Raw genomic sequence first — 17,521 nt, 5'->3', positions numbered from 1 at the left:
TAATTCAACTGAAAACCTAAAAATTGGTTAGATGTTAAATTTTAAATTTCCCAAATCAACCTGTAAAACCAAGTGTTGTTATGGCGGTGTCATTTGTTGTTCTTATTGGCAGGCTTCGGACCTTGTGCAATCCCCACCCTTCCTCTGTGATAGACATGCATTTATGAAAGTAGATATGCTTATGGGCCCTACAAAATTGTGTCCATTTGGAGAGGGTGTCCAATGGATTGCCGACTTTTGTGCTTGTGTTACTGTTATTATTTTTAATGTTGTTAGTTTAATACAGCAATGAAAGCATATTTTCTAATTAACACCATTTAACCAATCAGTTGAGTGCCTATCTTTGGAGTATTTATGCACAATTAGACTTTTTTTTGGGGGGGGGGGTGCAAATTTTCTCCCATGTCCCAAATCTAATCCATAGACTGGACATTTTCAATATCTTCGCTTTATTTTCAGAGGAGGAAATGAAAAGTAAAAGGCACCTTTTTGCCTTTTCTTTTTGTTTCATTTTAGGGCGGCTTCTTTTGAGATTCTTGATTTTTTTAAAAAAAATTACTGAATTGTTTGGGAACATTTTTGGACATGTGGAACGACCTGCATTTCTAAAATTAAAAGCATCATTTCCAAACCGGCTGTGTCACATGTGCGACCGTGTTTCCAAACGGGTTTTAAATCCAGGATTTAGAAGCTGAAAAGATATAAATGTGCTATGATTTTCATGGCATCATCATCAACTTTCGACCGTTGGCTCATTGGGGCCCGAACCGTGGAAATACTAATAAAGTTAATCCCGGATTTAGAAGCTGAAAAGATATAAATGTGTAATAATTTTCTTGGCATCATCATCAACTTTCAATCGTGGGCTCATTGGGGCCCAAACTGTGGAAATACTATTAAAGTCGATGGGAATTGCGGGCCTTACACCCATCACAATCTATTCAATAATCCAAAAAGCAAACTGCTCATGGACTCTCTCTCATGCTTTGGAGCCTAGTATCTTTGCTTTTTTAACCAAGGCTTTTAATGTGACTGGGACTTTTTAGAGGGAGAATTTGCTCTCTTTTTCTTGGCTACCTAACGAGGTTAATTTTTGGCGTGTCTGCTTGACATTTACACGCGTGAGACGTGGATTCAATGAAGACATGAAGCTCGATAAAACGATTAAGCATCTTGGTTGAAATTTTCAACCTTCAAATGTTTTTCCAAGAAAATAAATATAGAAGGGCTTAGGGATGGACATGAGCAATGAGTGCAACCTCACTGAAAGAGACTGAGGGTGACCATAAAGCTGTGAGACTGAATGGCCAAGCAATGCTCTCATTTTCTGTGCCGACATATAATGATTTCGAATTGAGTTGTTCTTGTCGCATCATACAGGTAGTGAACAAGCATTTTGCAATGTAACGAATTCTCACTTCTTTAGTATGTATAAACAGTGTTCTTACAGAATAGAAGCAATTCAGGTATATGTTTGAATCAAGAATTCGCTCACCAGTTTGGAACCACCGGCTCATCTGCGCATGAGCTGCATGCTAAAAGTAGCAACATCTTCAGAGTATTTTCCCACATGCATTGTTTTCATAGAATATTTATGCACAAATAATTCGATACTACTTCTCAAATTATCTATTGACACAAGGCATTCATTTTCAGAATATTACGGGGAATTTATCAGAAGGTAGTCTAGGCTAGTTCCTTCAAATTAGGTGAATGAAATTTCTGAATGCAGGAATGGACGGTCAAATATGTTATTTATGCCAAGAACTAAATAAGTTGATACACAAGTTAATTCATCAATCCGAGCTTAACTTCTTTTCTTGAAGAAAAAAAAAACACAAACAATGATGTTTCATGGTTTTCCCACTAGCTATGGCCCAGCCAAGTCCCGGGATGGTGGGTCACCGGGTTGACCCCCCATGCCAAGCTAGGCCTTGTAACAAGGGTTAACTGACTAAATCTCTCTCATAACTGCATGATTTAGTTCCTAAGGACATCCAAACTCAGAAGATCATGTGTAGAATTACAGACAGAAATCAACGCAAGTAAATGGGAAGCAACACGAACAGAACCATGTGAAATACAGAATAAACTAACGAGCAGTCGAAACTGAATTTTCAACACCCAAGAGATTCGGATGCTGCAATTGGACTTTGGGCTCTCAATTTCTCAACTTTAGATAGAAATTCACCTTGGAAAGACATGAAGGATCTCTGCCGACTGGCAAAAGCAACACTGAATTGTTTGATCTCTTTCTCGAGATATTTCCTTCTCTCTGCTTCAGTGTTCAAATCCTTCAAAATGTTTTCCTTTTGAAGGGCAACCGTTGCTAGGTTTTGAGATGACTCGGAGACTTTTTCAAGCAAAGAATCTCTTTCTTCTTTCAAAAGCCAATAATCTCTTTCCATGGTATCATGTCTTTCTCTTGAATCCTTCAGAAGCTGGTTATTATGTTCTAACTCTTTCTCCAAGGCTTGGAGTTTTTCCTTGATAGCACCAAGTTCATTGCCCAGTTTCTCCTTCCAAGAAGCAGGTTCTTCTCCCAGAGTGCATTCCTTTATCACATTTCAAAACTAAACCTTCAAACAATGTAATGTGACCTGAATGATGTATGATTTGATACACAAGCAGTTCTTTCATTGTAAAGTAGCATACACTAAACATTGTTTAAGGATCGTGATTGCCACACTTTGGAACTTGACAACATGCATCATGTGGACTTCACAGAAAAAACAGAACCGATTCACTGTACAAGTAAGAATTACATATAAGATCTATGGAACATAACTCTCTACATGTATAACCTCCCACGTGTATATATATCTTAAAATGCAGGCAGCACCTAGGATATCGTCGGAAGAGTAAAAGACAGGCTTAGAGGCAAGATAAACAAATACATCAGATTTAGGTATGACTCTTTCTTCTTTTGGTCAGAGACTGGCAAGTTTACACTTAGCATTCACATGCACATCGAAAGAGTTATTTAAATGGTTTATTAGAATGTTTCAAATATCATCCATACTGCCATGACATGAAGATCAACTCAAATACAATTCTATGTTTATTTTGGCTTGTATTGTCATATTAAATAGCTAAATAAGCAACAGTTTAAATGACAGAAATCCTGAAAGAGGGAACAATATATCCAAACATCAGGATGAAAAATAAAATCATGATTGATAAATGATATCTTGATGATTGTGACCAGGCAGCTACCTTATATGTGGAGCCGCATATTGGATTCTTCTCTTCTTTATTCTGAACAGCTAGTTTTTCTGCTAATGCCAGGGATGTAATTGTGCTTTTCAATCTTTCAGAAAGCACTTCGCAGTTTTCTTGGACCAGAGAATCATTCTCATTAAAAGATTTGTGATCATCCATTGCCATAGAGAAACGCTTTTCCAAATTTGAGAAAAGGGTTAAGCCAATTTCACTTGTGGTAGATAGGAATTTTCCAATTGAAGAGTCTCCATCAGGTACAAAACTCTGTTTAGATGTCAAAGTAGAAATTACATTTTACTAATCTAATGCTATCAGTAAATATGAACTGACAGAGGCATATAAATGCAGAGCGTCACCTGCAACGTTAACAGAACATCCTTGTAAGTGTCTCTGCAACTAGCCATAGATTCACATAGTCTTTGAGGTATTTCTCGAATTACCACTGCTTCATGTTTGAGTTCTGATATCTCCCCCATTAAATGATCATTCAACTGTAATTGTTCTAAGTGCTTCTTCTGCAAACATATGCATGCAATACATTAAGATTAAATGCTTGCACCAGAAGAATAAAATAGACAGAACTGAATAGCATGATCAGCCAAAAACACTTTGCTACGTTCCATCAATTCACAGAGATATCAAGAGTTCTCCTATTTGGAATAAGACGTATACCTAGAAACAGTATTTATTTAGAGGTCTCAGATTGAAAAGAAAGCTTTCTACTGGTATCAATGCATAGCTAACACCAGGAATAGATGGAAGCTTTGTGTGTGGACGGGAATTTACAAGTGTTATTCTTCTAATTTTCAAATGAGCTAAAAATGAAAAACAAGCACACTAAAGAGTCGTCATTGCACTTTCCTGTGTCATAAATTGCACATTGGATGCATTTCTACATCATAGTTACCAATAGTAGTGGTGCGTACTGTATAAAAAAGTGCCCAATGAAATGGAACTATTTGAGGAGAGCGAACAACAGCAACTGAATACAGTCATCAAGAACATGCCACTTTCAAATATCAAGCTACCTCACTGAATTATCACCGATGTATGAAATCGAAAATTGAGAAAGGGCAAGAGCAAAAGGCAAACCTCGAGTTCATTCTTCTCTTCAAGGACAAGTTCTAGTTGCCTTTTGAGATTCTGGACCTCTACTTTGTAATCCTCAGTTGAAGAACCCTGGCAGCGATGTGGATGAGTCTAATTAAAAACATTATGTGGCTGGATAGTGCTACTAGTATTATCTAAACATTGAAAAATAAAAAGGTATCACTATCATAGCTATTTATCACATTGAACGAGCAATATCAAAGTTTGAAAATGCTAGAACACTAGAAGACTAATTTAATAAAGGTCATGCCAGTATGTATGCTTTATTTATTTATTTCTGTTAAGTTACCAAAGATGGAAACCCTTGGCTTCTAATTCAACATTGTTTTTTTATATGGTTTATGAATGCGATGGAGAGACGAACAACCACATGCAAACAAGAAAACTTCGAACACTTGAAACAAAAAATGAATTGGACCAAAATATAGGAGAATTAGAAAAGGTGAACATCAGTTCTCAAGAGGACATCCTTGATATTCTCATCTCAGGCTTTTTCCTTAGTTTAACACATAGGAAAGGGACAAGTAGCAATTGCAGATAACAAGACTGAGCATATGAAAAACTTAACATAAACTTACTAGAGTAACATCACCAAAAGGAAAGGATTGAACTTTTCTTGCAGGAGTCATTTGAATTGAATCAAGGTCCGCGATGAATCCTTTGTTCATTTTCAACCATGTGTCTTCATCGGCCACATTGCTATAGTTATCTGGTAGAGGACTGAAATCTGGCAGCCTGGAGTAATTGGACCGTTTGCCAACAAAGGCATTGGAATCTGCCTTGAATGTAGGGGTTCTGAAAACATCATTTTTGAAGACACTGTTGCTGCCACTGAATTCTTCCTTGAGGATTTGTCTCCCAGCATTCTGTTCCTACGACCAGTAGTTATTTTATTATAAGAATATCAGTAACCTAAGAGATGAGTAGAAGTTTTTGTTAATGCATAAGAAATCACAGAAAGAATAGTAATGATTACATGCAATATATTAAATGAATACAAATAGAATAAATATATATTCTTTGCCATGACTGTTGTGACGCAAAACTTGACTATAGAAGACCAGAAGGGAACAAATTTGAGGTTACATATCTTGCTTACATCTGTACATGATCAGTTTGCACCAGGTATGTGCTTTATATCACTCTATTCTTTGGCATCCTTCAGATGCTTCATTAAAAATCATGCTAACAGTCATATAAATTTGTCTTTAAGAAAATTTTGAAATGCTGCATTACTAATATAGGCATAAATGATGGAGAAATGCAAGAACCAGGGCAAGTTACTCTTGTTTACAGCAAGAAGATATGGACCAATAGTGGATGATGGTAAAACCAGTATCTGCTGCCAATTTGCCAATATCAAAGTACTAGAAAGAAGGTTATGCTATCCGTGTAGTGACCTCTGCTGGACAAAAGTGCCGAGAAATTATGGCGTTTTGCTTTGCTTGAAATATACCTGGATAGAGTTCCTATCACTATCTGAAATGGAGGCACCGGTACTGAGATTGTCAATTTTCATCTGCTGCTCTTTGATGCATTGATCACGTTCCTTGTGTGATTTCCTCTCCTCTTTCAGTTCCATCTCAAGCTTTTCTCTCTCCAATTCGTACTGGAAATTGGAAATTGGAGCTCAATTAACACAAGTTATGAGCGGTGTTCATGATAATGGTCAGATCATGTTAGCGTAGAATCTACCTTCAGCATGTCATTTCTCAACTTCAAAATTTCTTGCTCCAGTACTTCAGCCCGGGATCCCTGAACAAGTATTTAACTTAATCAAATAATATCTAAATCTTTACCATGTAGAAATTACAATGAACATGGCATGATCATAACCTGAAGTTTCTTACGCAGCTCCTCTATCTCTAACTTCTGCCGCTTCAGCAAGGCTGCATCTGACAAAATCTACAAGAAGACCGCGAGGAATGAATATATTAGAACCCAGTTACCTACTCTAGTTAAGGTGATAAAATGGTTAATGCCCTGTACAAAACAACAGACATACCTCATTCACTTGGGCACAATTGGTGATGCGCTTAGCTCGACTAGCAAACTGGAGAGTTCCCTTTGTTTCCTCAATGTGAAGCTAAAAAACAACAAAAACGAAATACAGTTAACGTAGAAGGCTCAACTTGACGGTGGGCCAATTGGAACCGTTGGCGATGTATAGAATATAAACACTCCAATGGGAACAAACAAATGACTACCTCTTCTGGGGCTACAGTGCATATAATTGAAGTCTTGGCATTTCCACCAAGAGCAGGTTGAAGTATACGAGTAAGCTTGCTATCACGATAAGGAATATGCCCCCTGTATTTTATAAACTAAAACATTAACAAAAACAGCTCTGATAAAACCTAATTAAAGAGATAAATTTCCAGCGCAGCAATTACCTCTGCTTGGCACCTTCACTTAGTTTGTTTATTACATTACCAAGAATCATCAAACTCTTGTTAATATACTTCCCTTCTTTTAAACGTACACCGCCAGCTCCAGTTTTAGCTATCCTTTCTGATCCAGCTAAATCTACCAAGTTCTACTTCCACACAGCACAAAATGGCATTTAAAAATTAGAAAAACCAGATCCTATATAATTCAATGTGTTATCCTCAATGCAGCAAAATGTGGAGAGATTACACACCAAAACAGAAACTCGGACAGCATCACTACTCGAATAATCACTAGAAGAATTGGCATCCTTCCTCTTACTTTCAATCACCTGACACACACAGCCTCAAGATTGATAGTAAATCTCATCAAAGAAATTGTATCTCACTACATCTTTAATCATGTCGATGACTTCTTACCATTCTAAAAATCGTGTGAGACCTACTGCTTCGAGCATTCATGTTCGTCTCTCCAAAGTGTCGATTAACTGCGGTGCACATATTTCAAATTACATGTAACCACGCATACATTATCACCAAAACAAAGTTTTAAAAACAAGGGCTACGAGTGAATTATGCTTCAAACCTTCTCCTCCTTCGATTAACTTCAACACCTGTTCACCATTACTCACAATTTCCTCCTTTAGTCCTGCAACAAACACGCCGCGCTAGAACCAAAAACAAAAAGGAAAATAAAAAAATTAAAATCAGTGAATTATACAAGCAAGGAAACTAGTAAAAGAGTAAGAGAATTCCCAAAGCCTCTATCCAACCTCCAAGCTCTCATGTATTGGCAATTTCTGATTCTCAACAGCAAAAAGATCATTAATCTCCTCATTATAAATTTCCATATACGAAACTCTTATGAGAAACTCTCTCTCGGAAATCTGCTTCAAAAAAAAAATTCATCTATCAATTCAAATTTTGCCCAACACAGCAGCCACGGCGTGCTTGCGGTAATTACCATGTGAATTTTTTCAAAAATATCTTTAACAGCTCGATGAATAATTCCTCCATCGTTTTGAGAACCGTTCATCGTAAAAGTCTTTCCACTGCTAGTCTGTCCATAAGCGAACACCGTTCCTGCATTACAAAAATTAAAAAATTAAAAAAAAATCAAATTAAATAACTATTGAAACTACAAAAGCTCTAATGAATCATACCGTTAAAACCGTCAACAGCAGCAAGAATGAGATCCTTGGTAAGGAGCTCGTAAACTCTAGAGTTTTTGCAGCTCTCATCGAACACGTGATCTACCAAAAATTAAAAAAAAATCAATGAGTAAAATACAGAAATCAAAGAGGAAATAGAGAGAAATTGGAGAGAACAAAGGTACCAAAGGCATAAGAGACGCCGGAGATAGGAGAGCCGTGAGATTTGTGAAGAGAGATGCGATTTTCTTCCACTTTCCAGTAGGTTCCATTGATGGTGGTGTCTTCAGATACAGTGACAGGTGGTCTCACTCTAATTGCTACACAGATCTTCTCCATTTTCTATCTCTCTTTGATTTGATTTTTGTTTACGGGCGGGATGAGCAGCTGCTTTTGACGACTGTCGGGATTTGAAATTATTTGTAATTACGGGAATGTCCCTGGAGGCGATTGCACGTTTGTCTTGGGCTAGTTAACTTTGGATCTATACTTTAGGCCCATCTTACTAATGGGGCCCTTATTAATGGAGCTTCTTATGAATACCATGTTATGTGAGCACATAGATAAAGACCCTTTTACCTAGGATGGAATGGATCGATCTCTATTATATTTATATCCAACATATTACTTATTAAATTATATATTCATAGCCGCTTATTGGCTTTTGAATATCAATTTTATAGGAGTAATAATTATTATTCAATATAAAAATAACATATATTTTAAGATATATATATATATATATATATATATATATATAATAGATTGAGTTTGGATCGGATTTTTAATTGAATTTAATAATATTTTTATTATAATTATTACATATAAAAAAAAGGATAACTATAGTTGATTCAATTATTATACATAGAGTTTAGGTAAAATTATCATCATTGGTTTTACCATTTAAATAGTAAATATATTTGGTCCAAACGAGGTAGAATAATCTCTCACACTTAAATTAAATATAGTATGTGAAACAATATTCATCCTAAATTAGTTTTTATAAATAGGATCCATTATATCAATTGGAATGGCTCCATAATTAAATAGTTGATATATACATTTGAAAAACTATTTCAAAATACTAGATAGATCGAGCACGCAGCCTTCTTTTTGCTACCAGAATCGATAATCGTCGAGAGCCTCTCAAAGGAAAAAGCAATTAATAGCCTTTTGCCATTTTGTTTCGTCTTCTTTATTGTTTGATTACCACATCTTAAACTCATCCAAGTCTTCACGGAATATCTTAAATAGGAAAAAAAGTTGCCGGTATCCATAGGAAAACAATAGGAAATTAATGAGTCACACGACATGACAGATCCTACACTAGTTCTGATCCCCTCGAGCCCCCTCTCCTCCTTCTCTTTTCTCCTTTCGCGCAGTCCATTCCTGACTATGCCATATATGCTTCTCGTCAAAAGGAATTTCAGCTAGCAAGCTCTGTAGCCCTTTTAAATCAGTGATCGACGAAGTTCAACAAGCTTGTTAAGAAAAGAAGAAGATGCTTTGTAGCCCTTTAAATTAGAAATTCAACGATGATCACTAATCACCCCTCCCCTCTCTTTGCAGCTCGAGGAACCTTGCAAGAGAAGAAAGAGGCAGGAGGGAGACAATATATCGATCGGTGACAAGTTTTTTTTTTTTTTTTTTTTTGCTTTGAACTCGAGTGACCAATCGCAAGTAAATAGGAATCAACCATGGGACGACACGTATGCCAAAGATTGATCTCATGATTGGCCAGGCTAAGAAAAACGTAACCTTCATCTTTTTTCAGTTTTTCTGTGAGCAGTTGGGAGTACTTGATATGTATAATCAAATTTGCTTTTTCAATGTCTTTTTTATCCATAATGACACTTGCTTTGATGATTTCATGGGGACTCCAAATCTTATGATCCGAGCCCCTTCCCTGCACCTAGAGCAAGAAGGGCCCCTTTTTGTGAGACACTTTTTGACGGCATGCATGTATTTATTGCGAATGCATTAATAAAGTTCTTAGTAGCACAATATGATGATGCATTGACTCAGTTTGCAGGAAGCATGGATTTTTCATCCATTGTTTTTTGAGGAATGAATCATTTCAAATCAGGAAACAGCTTAATTGGCAGGCAAAGATCCATCTTACAGTCAAAAGCGGGGTACGAGAAGATCCATATTATTATTAAAAACGATATGTTAGGTGTATTTGGTTAGTGTAGTAATTAACATAATAAAAATAATAAATAAAAGAAACATCAATATGTTTAATATAAGGGATAGAAATTGAATAAATCTATTTATATGTTTTTATTTATTATAGTTTTAGAAAAAAAATTATTATTTTAAAATAAAAAGAACAAAGAAACGTGTCCCTCTATTTTTCATTGTCTTTCTCGATGTTTTTACTTCCACAAAAATTGGAAATTAAATCATTCCCTCTGATTTATATGTGCGCGCGCTTGTGCGTGCAAATGTTTAACTATATATACTGGTTAAAGTCTGACAATGTTATGATAATTGAGTCGATTAAAATTCCAAGTTCAGAAATTTAATATATTCCCTTGATTACTAACAAAATCATGCTAATATTCCCCTTCTTTATTTACAGCTCGTCCTGCTCTTTTGAGACTCTCTTGCTATATAATGCTATAGCTCCTTGCAGGCATTTATATTTCTGCCACTGATTAAAAGCAAGGTTGTAGGCTTTTCATGGTGATGATTTTTAGCTAGCTTGGAAAATCTCACTCGTAGAATGTTTTATTATATGAAGGGGATGATGCAGGCCAAAATTAAGGAAGGTTAAAGGCTATTCATGGTGATGATTTTTAGCTTGGAAAATCTCCATTGAAGAATGGTTTAGTATATAAAGGGGATGTTGCAGGAGTCATTATTACATGATTTAGAATATTATATGTTTCATATATAAATTTTATAAGTTGATTTAAGTTTTTTTTTACTCAAAAAAAGTATACTTAATTAGAAATAACTTTTGACTTAATTGATCAAGAGTTTGTTATATACTTCAGTCGATTTTTTTATTTAAACAAAAGTTAAAAATTTTAATTTATGAATTATAACCTGCACCACATTCATTTACTTTGAATCATTTTTATTAAACTTGTCATAATTTATTTATGAAAAAAAACTTTTAAATTATGGCTCAAAATAAAAAAAAATATAATTCAAAAGTTATACGTACCAAACACAGCTTAGTCAATATATATGATATGTGCTTTTCATTATTTTTGTAGATAATTAAGTTAGTGGCTTGTGGAGTGTCACTTGTAACGTAATGAATCATTCTCATGAAACGTAGGAATTTGGAATCTAATACTTTTCTTTTTCGAAACACATGCATGGAATTAGAATCATATTGTACCTTGCCTTTTAAACGAGCCACACAGCAATTGCTGCGTGCTTTAGCTAGTAGCCTAGCAGCACCCTTCATTTCGATTGCCTAGAGCTAAGGTGGATGATTCACCAAATCTTACGTCCTCATGAACAATATGATTAAAATGTGGGTGTTATTAAAATTAATTCAAAATCTAGACTTATATTTTTAAAAATATATTCAAAACAACATCCTTTTTCTATTTTGATAGGGGCAAAGCCAAGTTCACTTATTCTGATAGAGAATAATATAAATCATATCTTAATTCTCATTTAACAGCTTAAGTTATTGGATTAAAATGATTATTTAACATGGTATCAGAGTCTTGATGACAAAGCAACCACGAGTTAGAATTTCACCATCCTCATTTATTTGATAAAAATTAAACACAAGGTAATGTAGGTCTATACAAGTTTCTAGCCCAAAGGGCTTTTACTTGAGGGAGTATATTAGAGAATAATATAAATCATATCTTGGACCTCACTTAACAGCTTAAACTATTTGATTAAGATAGTTCTTTGACACATTCAATTAATAATTTAGATTTTGAATAAAGTTATTAACCATAGGAGTCGATTTAAGATAAATAAGAATTCTCAACATATATAAAACTATAAATATAATATTTAAGAAAATTTTATTTTTAATTTTTTATGTATATCTAAAGCGTTGGATAATCTTCATTTCATACTTAATATTTTTTATTAAATGGGATAATAGTTGTTTTATAAAATATAATTGATAAATATAATATCTTATTTAGTTTTAGAATCAATTGTGAAGTTGTGGTCTTAATTTGACCATTAATGTCTAAGCAGTCTTAGCTTAAAGTACTGAATTGATATATTAATAACTTTGATAATGAAAGTAGAATATATTAACAAAGAGAGGGATGAGGGGAGCTAAAGTTACGTTGTGATATGATCACTTTATCTTCGCCATTTGTGTTCTAAAGTTTGGTTGATGAAAGGAGAAGACAGCTTTTTCCAAGACCCTCCTGCACGATGAAGTTCCTTTTCATTTTTAGTAGAACACGTTTTCTCGTCAGCTAATTTGACACTAACTTTGTATACTGTAAAGGGTTAATTAAGAACACCTTTTCTTTTACTTTCGAAGCCTATATGACATACTGAAGTCACGATGAATGGTGCCAAATGATCGATCATATGTGGCCTTTTCCTCGGTTTCTTTTGGTGTAATACTGTAATTAATTAATATCGGTACATTATCCATCAATCAAGTCTTTTTTATTTTTTACTGTATATTAAAGTGTAAGTTTTGGATGTTTTTCAATTGAAGAGATGAATTAAGATAATATTTTTTTATATTAAATTATTATAATTATTCAAAAACATTTAAAAATATTAATTTAATATTTTTTCAAGTAAAAACAAGTTTTAATATACCAACAAACACTAACATTAACTTCAAAAAAATAAATTATTGGGTAGAATATTAAGAATGTTTTTATACTAGCTTCGAAAAACTATTTAGACTTGTGATTTGTTCAAATTCATTATTACATTACGCTGAAATACATGATTTAATTAATTAAAAAAATAGAAACAATAAAATTTAAACTTGATATTAAAACTCTACAATATTAAAAAAATTTTTTACCATAATTCATCTTCCCATTCGACCAAAGGGCAAATCCTCACACAGTTACACACAATCATTGAAATATATGTCGTTTATTGTTTCCTCGTGTGGATTGGAAACCCTTCAAAGATAGAAAAACATCAATATGTTTTTTCTATAAGCTTCCATCCAATTTTGCTATAGAAATTCACTTGCAACTAACTTATCCATTTAATCAATAGTAAAAACCCTATAGGCATTGATCAAATAACCCTATTTTGCCAATTTTCGATAATTTCATCTCTCTTTCCTTCTCTTTCTTAATTACCCTCCATATTTCATTTCTTTATTTCCTTCTCCGATGAAAGCACCCCCAAGTCATATATGGTCTCGTCTCCTCATCCAATCCTTGAAAGAACATAAAAAAAACCCTATCATGCCTTGATTTTTTTGTCCCCTTTTATCCAAACCCTTATAATAAGACGGTGATTGAATGGCAATTTTAACTCTATTTTAGTCTTGATCAAGTTTACAAGTAAGCATCATTTTTTTTTGTTTTTTTTTATAACCATCGAGAGTATATTGAGAAGGCTATAAAGTAAATAGCCAAAGAGAATACATTTATTTTTTATTTTTTAAAATTGAATGAAAATTGATTTAGTTAATTTTATTGATTTTAACGGTTAATCTTGATCTGATTATCCTTTTAAAATTCAGTTTGACTTAAAAAAATAAATTCTAAAATATTATTATTTTAAAAAAATTAAGACAATATTATTTTTTTGATTAACCCATGCATGCAAAACCGAGTTTAATAACTTTTGACTAATAGTCTCGCATCTGGAGGTCAATTATACGTGGAATAACAGTAGGAAATCGCAATGAAAATGTTATGCAAGAATATATTAGCACTGCGCGCTGTCACTTCAATGAAAATGTTGATTAGCATTGGAGGTCCGAACAAAGTTAGCATCCCACTGATCATCATGCACGTAATTCTCCATTTGTTTTTCCCTTTGGCAAAAGCTAATGGCTTCTCTTATTTACAAACGTGATGTAAATATATTTATCAAACTTTTTTCGCTGTTGGATTAGGTTTAGAAAAGGAATTATTTTGTAAGGCAATTATACATTAAAGATTTCAGATAACATCGCAATCCATATGACTAGTCTCCAAAAAACATCTATTTACACAAGTCATGCCCTAGATGAATATGATAGCAATGCTACCAATTCATGAAGCTGCAGTACAGTCTACTGCACCTAACATCACTAGCCAAACACCAAACACATAGCTAAAAAAGCTTAAAGAGAGGGGGGGGGGGGGACGAAAAGAAAAAGGCTATCCTGCTAAAAAGGAAGTCCTGGACAAGACCAAAAGGCAGGCCTCAGATCTTCACACATGGTATAACAACGTGGGCTTTGTCTCCAACAAAATCTCAAGAACAGCCACATTAAGCTAGTTAACACCCACCTGCACTTGGAGAGTGAGGGACGAGGGATCAGGGCTCTAATATTTTCATGAGTTTATTAGAGCTTTATTAGGCCTAATTATCTTGGTTAAAGTTTAAGCTTTAATAAGGACCAGATTATTGTGCTTGTTGCATGGCGTTCATTGCAGCTAAAACGAGGCGTAAATCCGAAAGTCTGGCCTTGAGAGCCACAGATTCAGACATTAAGTGGCCATTCTCTCTCCATAATACGTGAGACTGGTTTATAATTGAACCTAACCGGTTCTGGAGCTCCCGGTTTTGGATTTTCAACCGGTTTAACTGTTGCGTGAGGTCCTCTAAATGCTTCTTCTTTCTCCAACGGGACCTTCTGGCTGACTCTCGGTTCGATACCATGCGCCTGCGCTTCCTCTCATCGATTGAGTAAACCGCCTGGTTCGATCCCCTTGAACCGGAGATTTCGGTAGGAGAGGGGGGTTGGAGGAGAGATAAGAGTTCTTGAATCTCATTGGCCGTCAACCCGGGGCCATGAGCCGGGTGCTCGAACTGGACCGCTTCCTGGGCAGAGAACATGATGGGTGGACCGATAGTAAATTAATGAAACAGGTTTTTCAAATTTAGCCGCGAGGGAGGAAAGGAAGGGAAAAGGGAATGATGAAGTGCTGGGGATGGCTATTTATGCACCAAGGGAAAAGACACTCGGGGCCCACATGAAGAAAGGGTTTTGGAAGAGCTAGGGCATTCTCGTCCAGGGGGCATGTATTTATTTCCATGTCGACCCAGCTTTAGTAGAAGGTGCCATGGTGGTGGGAGTGCTTTTATTTTACTTTGGTCTGCCTTTTGAATTTCCTGTAGAGAACTGGTTGTGGGTCAGGGAGAAGGGATAGATTAGCTTAGGTTAGCTTAATCACGAAGAATCAAACGAAAACAACCTAACGCAGCCACTTAGGGATGGCTTGGCTTGTTTACACGGTATGCGGTGTTTCAAACTGCGGTTTGAATAAAAAAACAGCTAACTTATTACCTTTAATTTTGAACCGCAGTTTAAAATACAATGGTATGGTTTGGTCCAAAATGGTGGGTTACCAAAAGTTTAATTAATGCTTAACATGTAATTCTTCTATCAATTCGATTACGCATTGAGTGGATAAGATTTCTAATCTTTTATGCTTGTGCAAATGCATCATCGAATTTCTGCTTTTTATAGTTAATGCTTTTTACATTTCAGTTGAAGGGAGATGATGTTATTTCAAGATTTTTTTAAAATAAATAAAAATAGAGTTATTATAAAATAATTAAACCAAATCTTTTCAGATATAGTATTACAGGTTAATTCATCGAGCTAATTAAATTTAATCAGATTAATTTTTATCTAGTTTGATACAAAACCAAACTCAGTTTAGAAATTTTAATTTTATTAATCACCAGAATAATCAAGATTTTACAACACTCATCCATGAGACGAAAAGAAGGAAACTAGCAGTAAAGCAAAAACCCAAGACCGAACTGCTTTAAAAGAAAAAAGAAGTTATTTTTTCTCCAAAGCAAAACTTTCAAGCGTTCACATTTCCCAAATCAAGATTGTATTTTGTTGGGTGATCAATTGCTCCTCCCAAAAGCAATTAAATTGGTCTGCTTTCAAGCAGAAATGTCCAAGACTTTGTTGCAGACACTGCTGCTGCTTCTTAGGATCATGGCATGCACATTGTATTGGACTATGTATATATTAACCCACACCATTACATGAACAATGAATATTCCAAGTTCGTTTGTTTGGTAGTTTTCTTAGTTGGCAGTTAGTTCTGGTTATAGAATGTTATAAGCAATTATATCAAAAGCAGCCATAGCTAGTGGAGGCCAACATGCACAGCTGCACACCTTCCCTTGTTATTTCAACCTTTTTTTTTTTGTTTCATGAACTAAAGTGAATCTAAGCGTCCTGCAACCCTTTGTGTTTTCAACAGTGCCAAAGTAGCCTTCATGTGCTGCAGACATGGCTACTAAATAAATCAGCCCGATACCAACTTTTCAAATGTTTTCAACTGCCTTTCATATGCTAAGCAAATTAGAGGCTCTTGTTGCTGTTTGGTTCTTAATTAGATGACATACAGTACAGCGCCATCGTTATATTATAATGTTATCTGGGTTGATGAGCACAACACCAGCATTCTACTTCGTGCAGAGATAGATCGAAGAACGCATCCACGGGAGGGTAAAGGAGAGCACGATTAGATTTACCCTGTTTGTTTTTATGTTATAAAAATATTTTAAAAAAAAATAAATTTTTTTATTTTAAATTAATATTTTTAATGTTTTTATATTATTTAAATACATTGATATTAAAAATAATTTTTAAAAATTAAAAAAATATTATTTTAATATTTTTTAAATGAAAAATAATTATAATCACACTTTTAAACAGACTTGTTAATTACTCATCGTAGTATTGAGATCGTTGATAATTTTTGTTATAAAATAAAATATAGGAGGTTTTGTTGTAGGATATAATGTGAAAATTAATAGATTTGAATATTTAACAAAAGAATTGAAAGGAAAGTCAAAATTTATATAATGTAAAATAAATATTTTTACCTTTTATTTTTAAAATTAATTAATTAATTAATTATGCATGATACCTCTCGTAAAATTATTCAATTAATTTATTTATGTTTTTTGAATTCTACATGTAAAATGATATGAAAAGATGTGCCTATTAAATTTTATCATATGAAAATATATGTTTTTAAGTTTTACAGACATACTGGTCGGAAAAAATATTATTTTCCTTATAAATATCATATTGATACTAGTATAAATAAATTAAAAATAATTGTATTCTCTTCCTATTTTTCTCTACACATTCTTTATTTAAATTTATAAAAAACAAAATATAAATTCTTAAAAAACTTATTAAAAATATTATTTATGAATTTTAATATTTTATTATATCCTTAAAAATTTATTGCTTTAATTCAACATTAAATACAATAAAAACAATTAATATCTTAAAAATCTCCGCGTGTCAAACTTGTTTGATATAACTCCCATTGACTTGGCAGTGTAATCCCACCATGGCGGATGAGTACTGGGGTACTGAAATCAGTAGAGGGCACTCGAGACAATGATAATCTATTGGAAATGAAACAAATGAAGGATGATGATTAGATTCCACAGTTAATCATTAAAGTCTTTGGATACTTTCACATCAATTTCTAATTCAAATAGCTAATCCACAGTTAATCATTAAAGTCT

The 17,521-nt window shown here is 34.1% G+C and overlaps 1 protein-coding gene and 1 long non-coding RNA gene across 3 annotated transcripts; one reads left to right on the top strand and one right to left on the bottom strand.

Annotated features, from left to right (window-relative positions):
* Positions 1-1,727: 1,727 nt before the first annotated feature.
* Positions 1,728-8,250, bottom strand: LOC133681481 (kinesin-like protein KIN-7N). 2 transcript variants are annotated; one of them, XM_062104531.1, is made up of 18 exons: positions 8,056-8,250; positions 7,883-7,972; positions 7,684-7,802; positions 7,493-7,606; positions 7,306-7,387; positions 7,140-7,207; positions 6,974-7,051; positions 6,726-6,868; positions 6,540-6,642; positions 6,338-6,418; positions 6,169-6,237; positions 6,028-6,087; positions 5,789-5,941; positions 4,911-5,198; positions 4,315-4,401; positions 3,579-3,737; positions 3,217-3,486; positions 1,728-2,555 (listed from the first exon to the last, which is right to left on the bottom strand). In XM_062104531.1, the coding sequence occupies exons 1-18, from the start codon at positions 8,207-8,209 to the stop codon at positions 2,118-2,120; spliced, it is 2,556 nt and encodes an 851-aa protein (XP_061960515.1). In that variant the 5' UTR covers positions 8,210-8,250; the 3' UTR covers positions 1,728-2,117. The 2 variants fall into 2 exon arrangements, with proteins under 2 accessions (XP_061960515.1, XP_061960514.1); XM_062104530.1 differs by having other exon boundaries at positions 4,911-5,204; positions 8,056-8,249.
* On the top strand, positions 3,335-6,133 carry LOC133681483 (uncharacterized). The gene is made up of 2 exons (XR_009836528.1): positions 3,335-3,476; positions 3,571-6,133. It is a non-coding gene; the product is annotated as an uncharacterized LOC133681483 (long non-coding RNA).
* Positions 8,251-17,521: the final 9,271 nt, after the last annotated feature.

This window comes from Populus nigra, chromosome 2, assembly GCF_951802175.1.
Source record: "Populus nigra chromosome 2, ddPopNigr1.1, whole genome shotgun sequence".
NCBI classification, from domain to species: Eukaryota; Viridiplantae; Streptophyta; class Magnoliopsida; order Malpighiales; family Salicaceae; genus Populus; species Populus nigra.
Note: the sequence above shows the minus strand (reverse complement) of the source record. Positions and strands in the feature narration are given on the sequence as shown.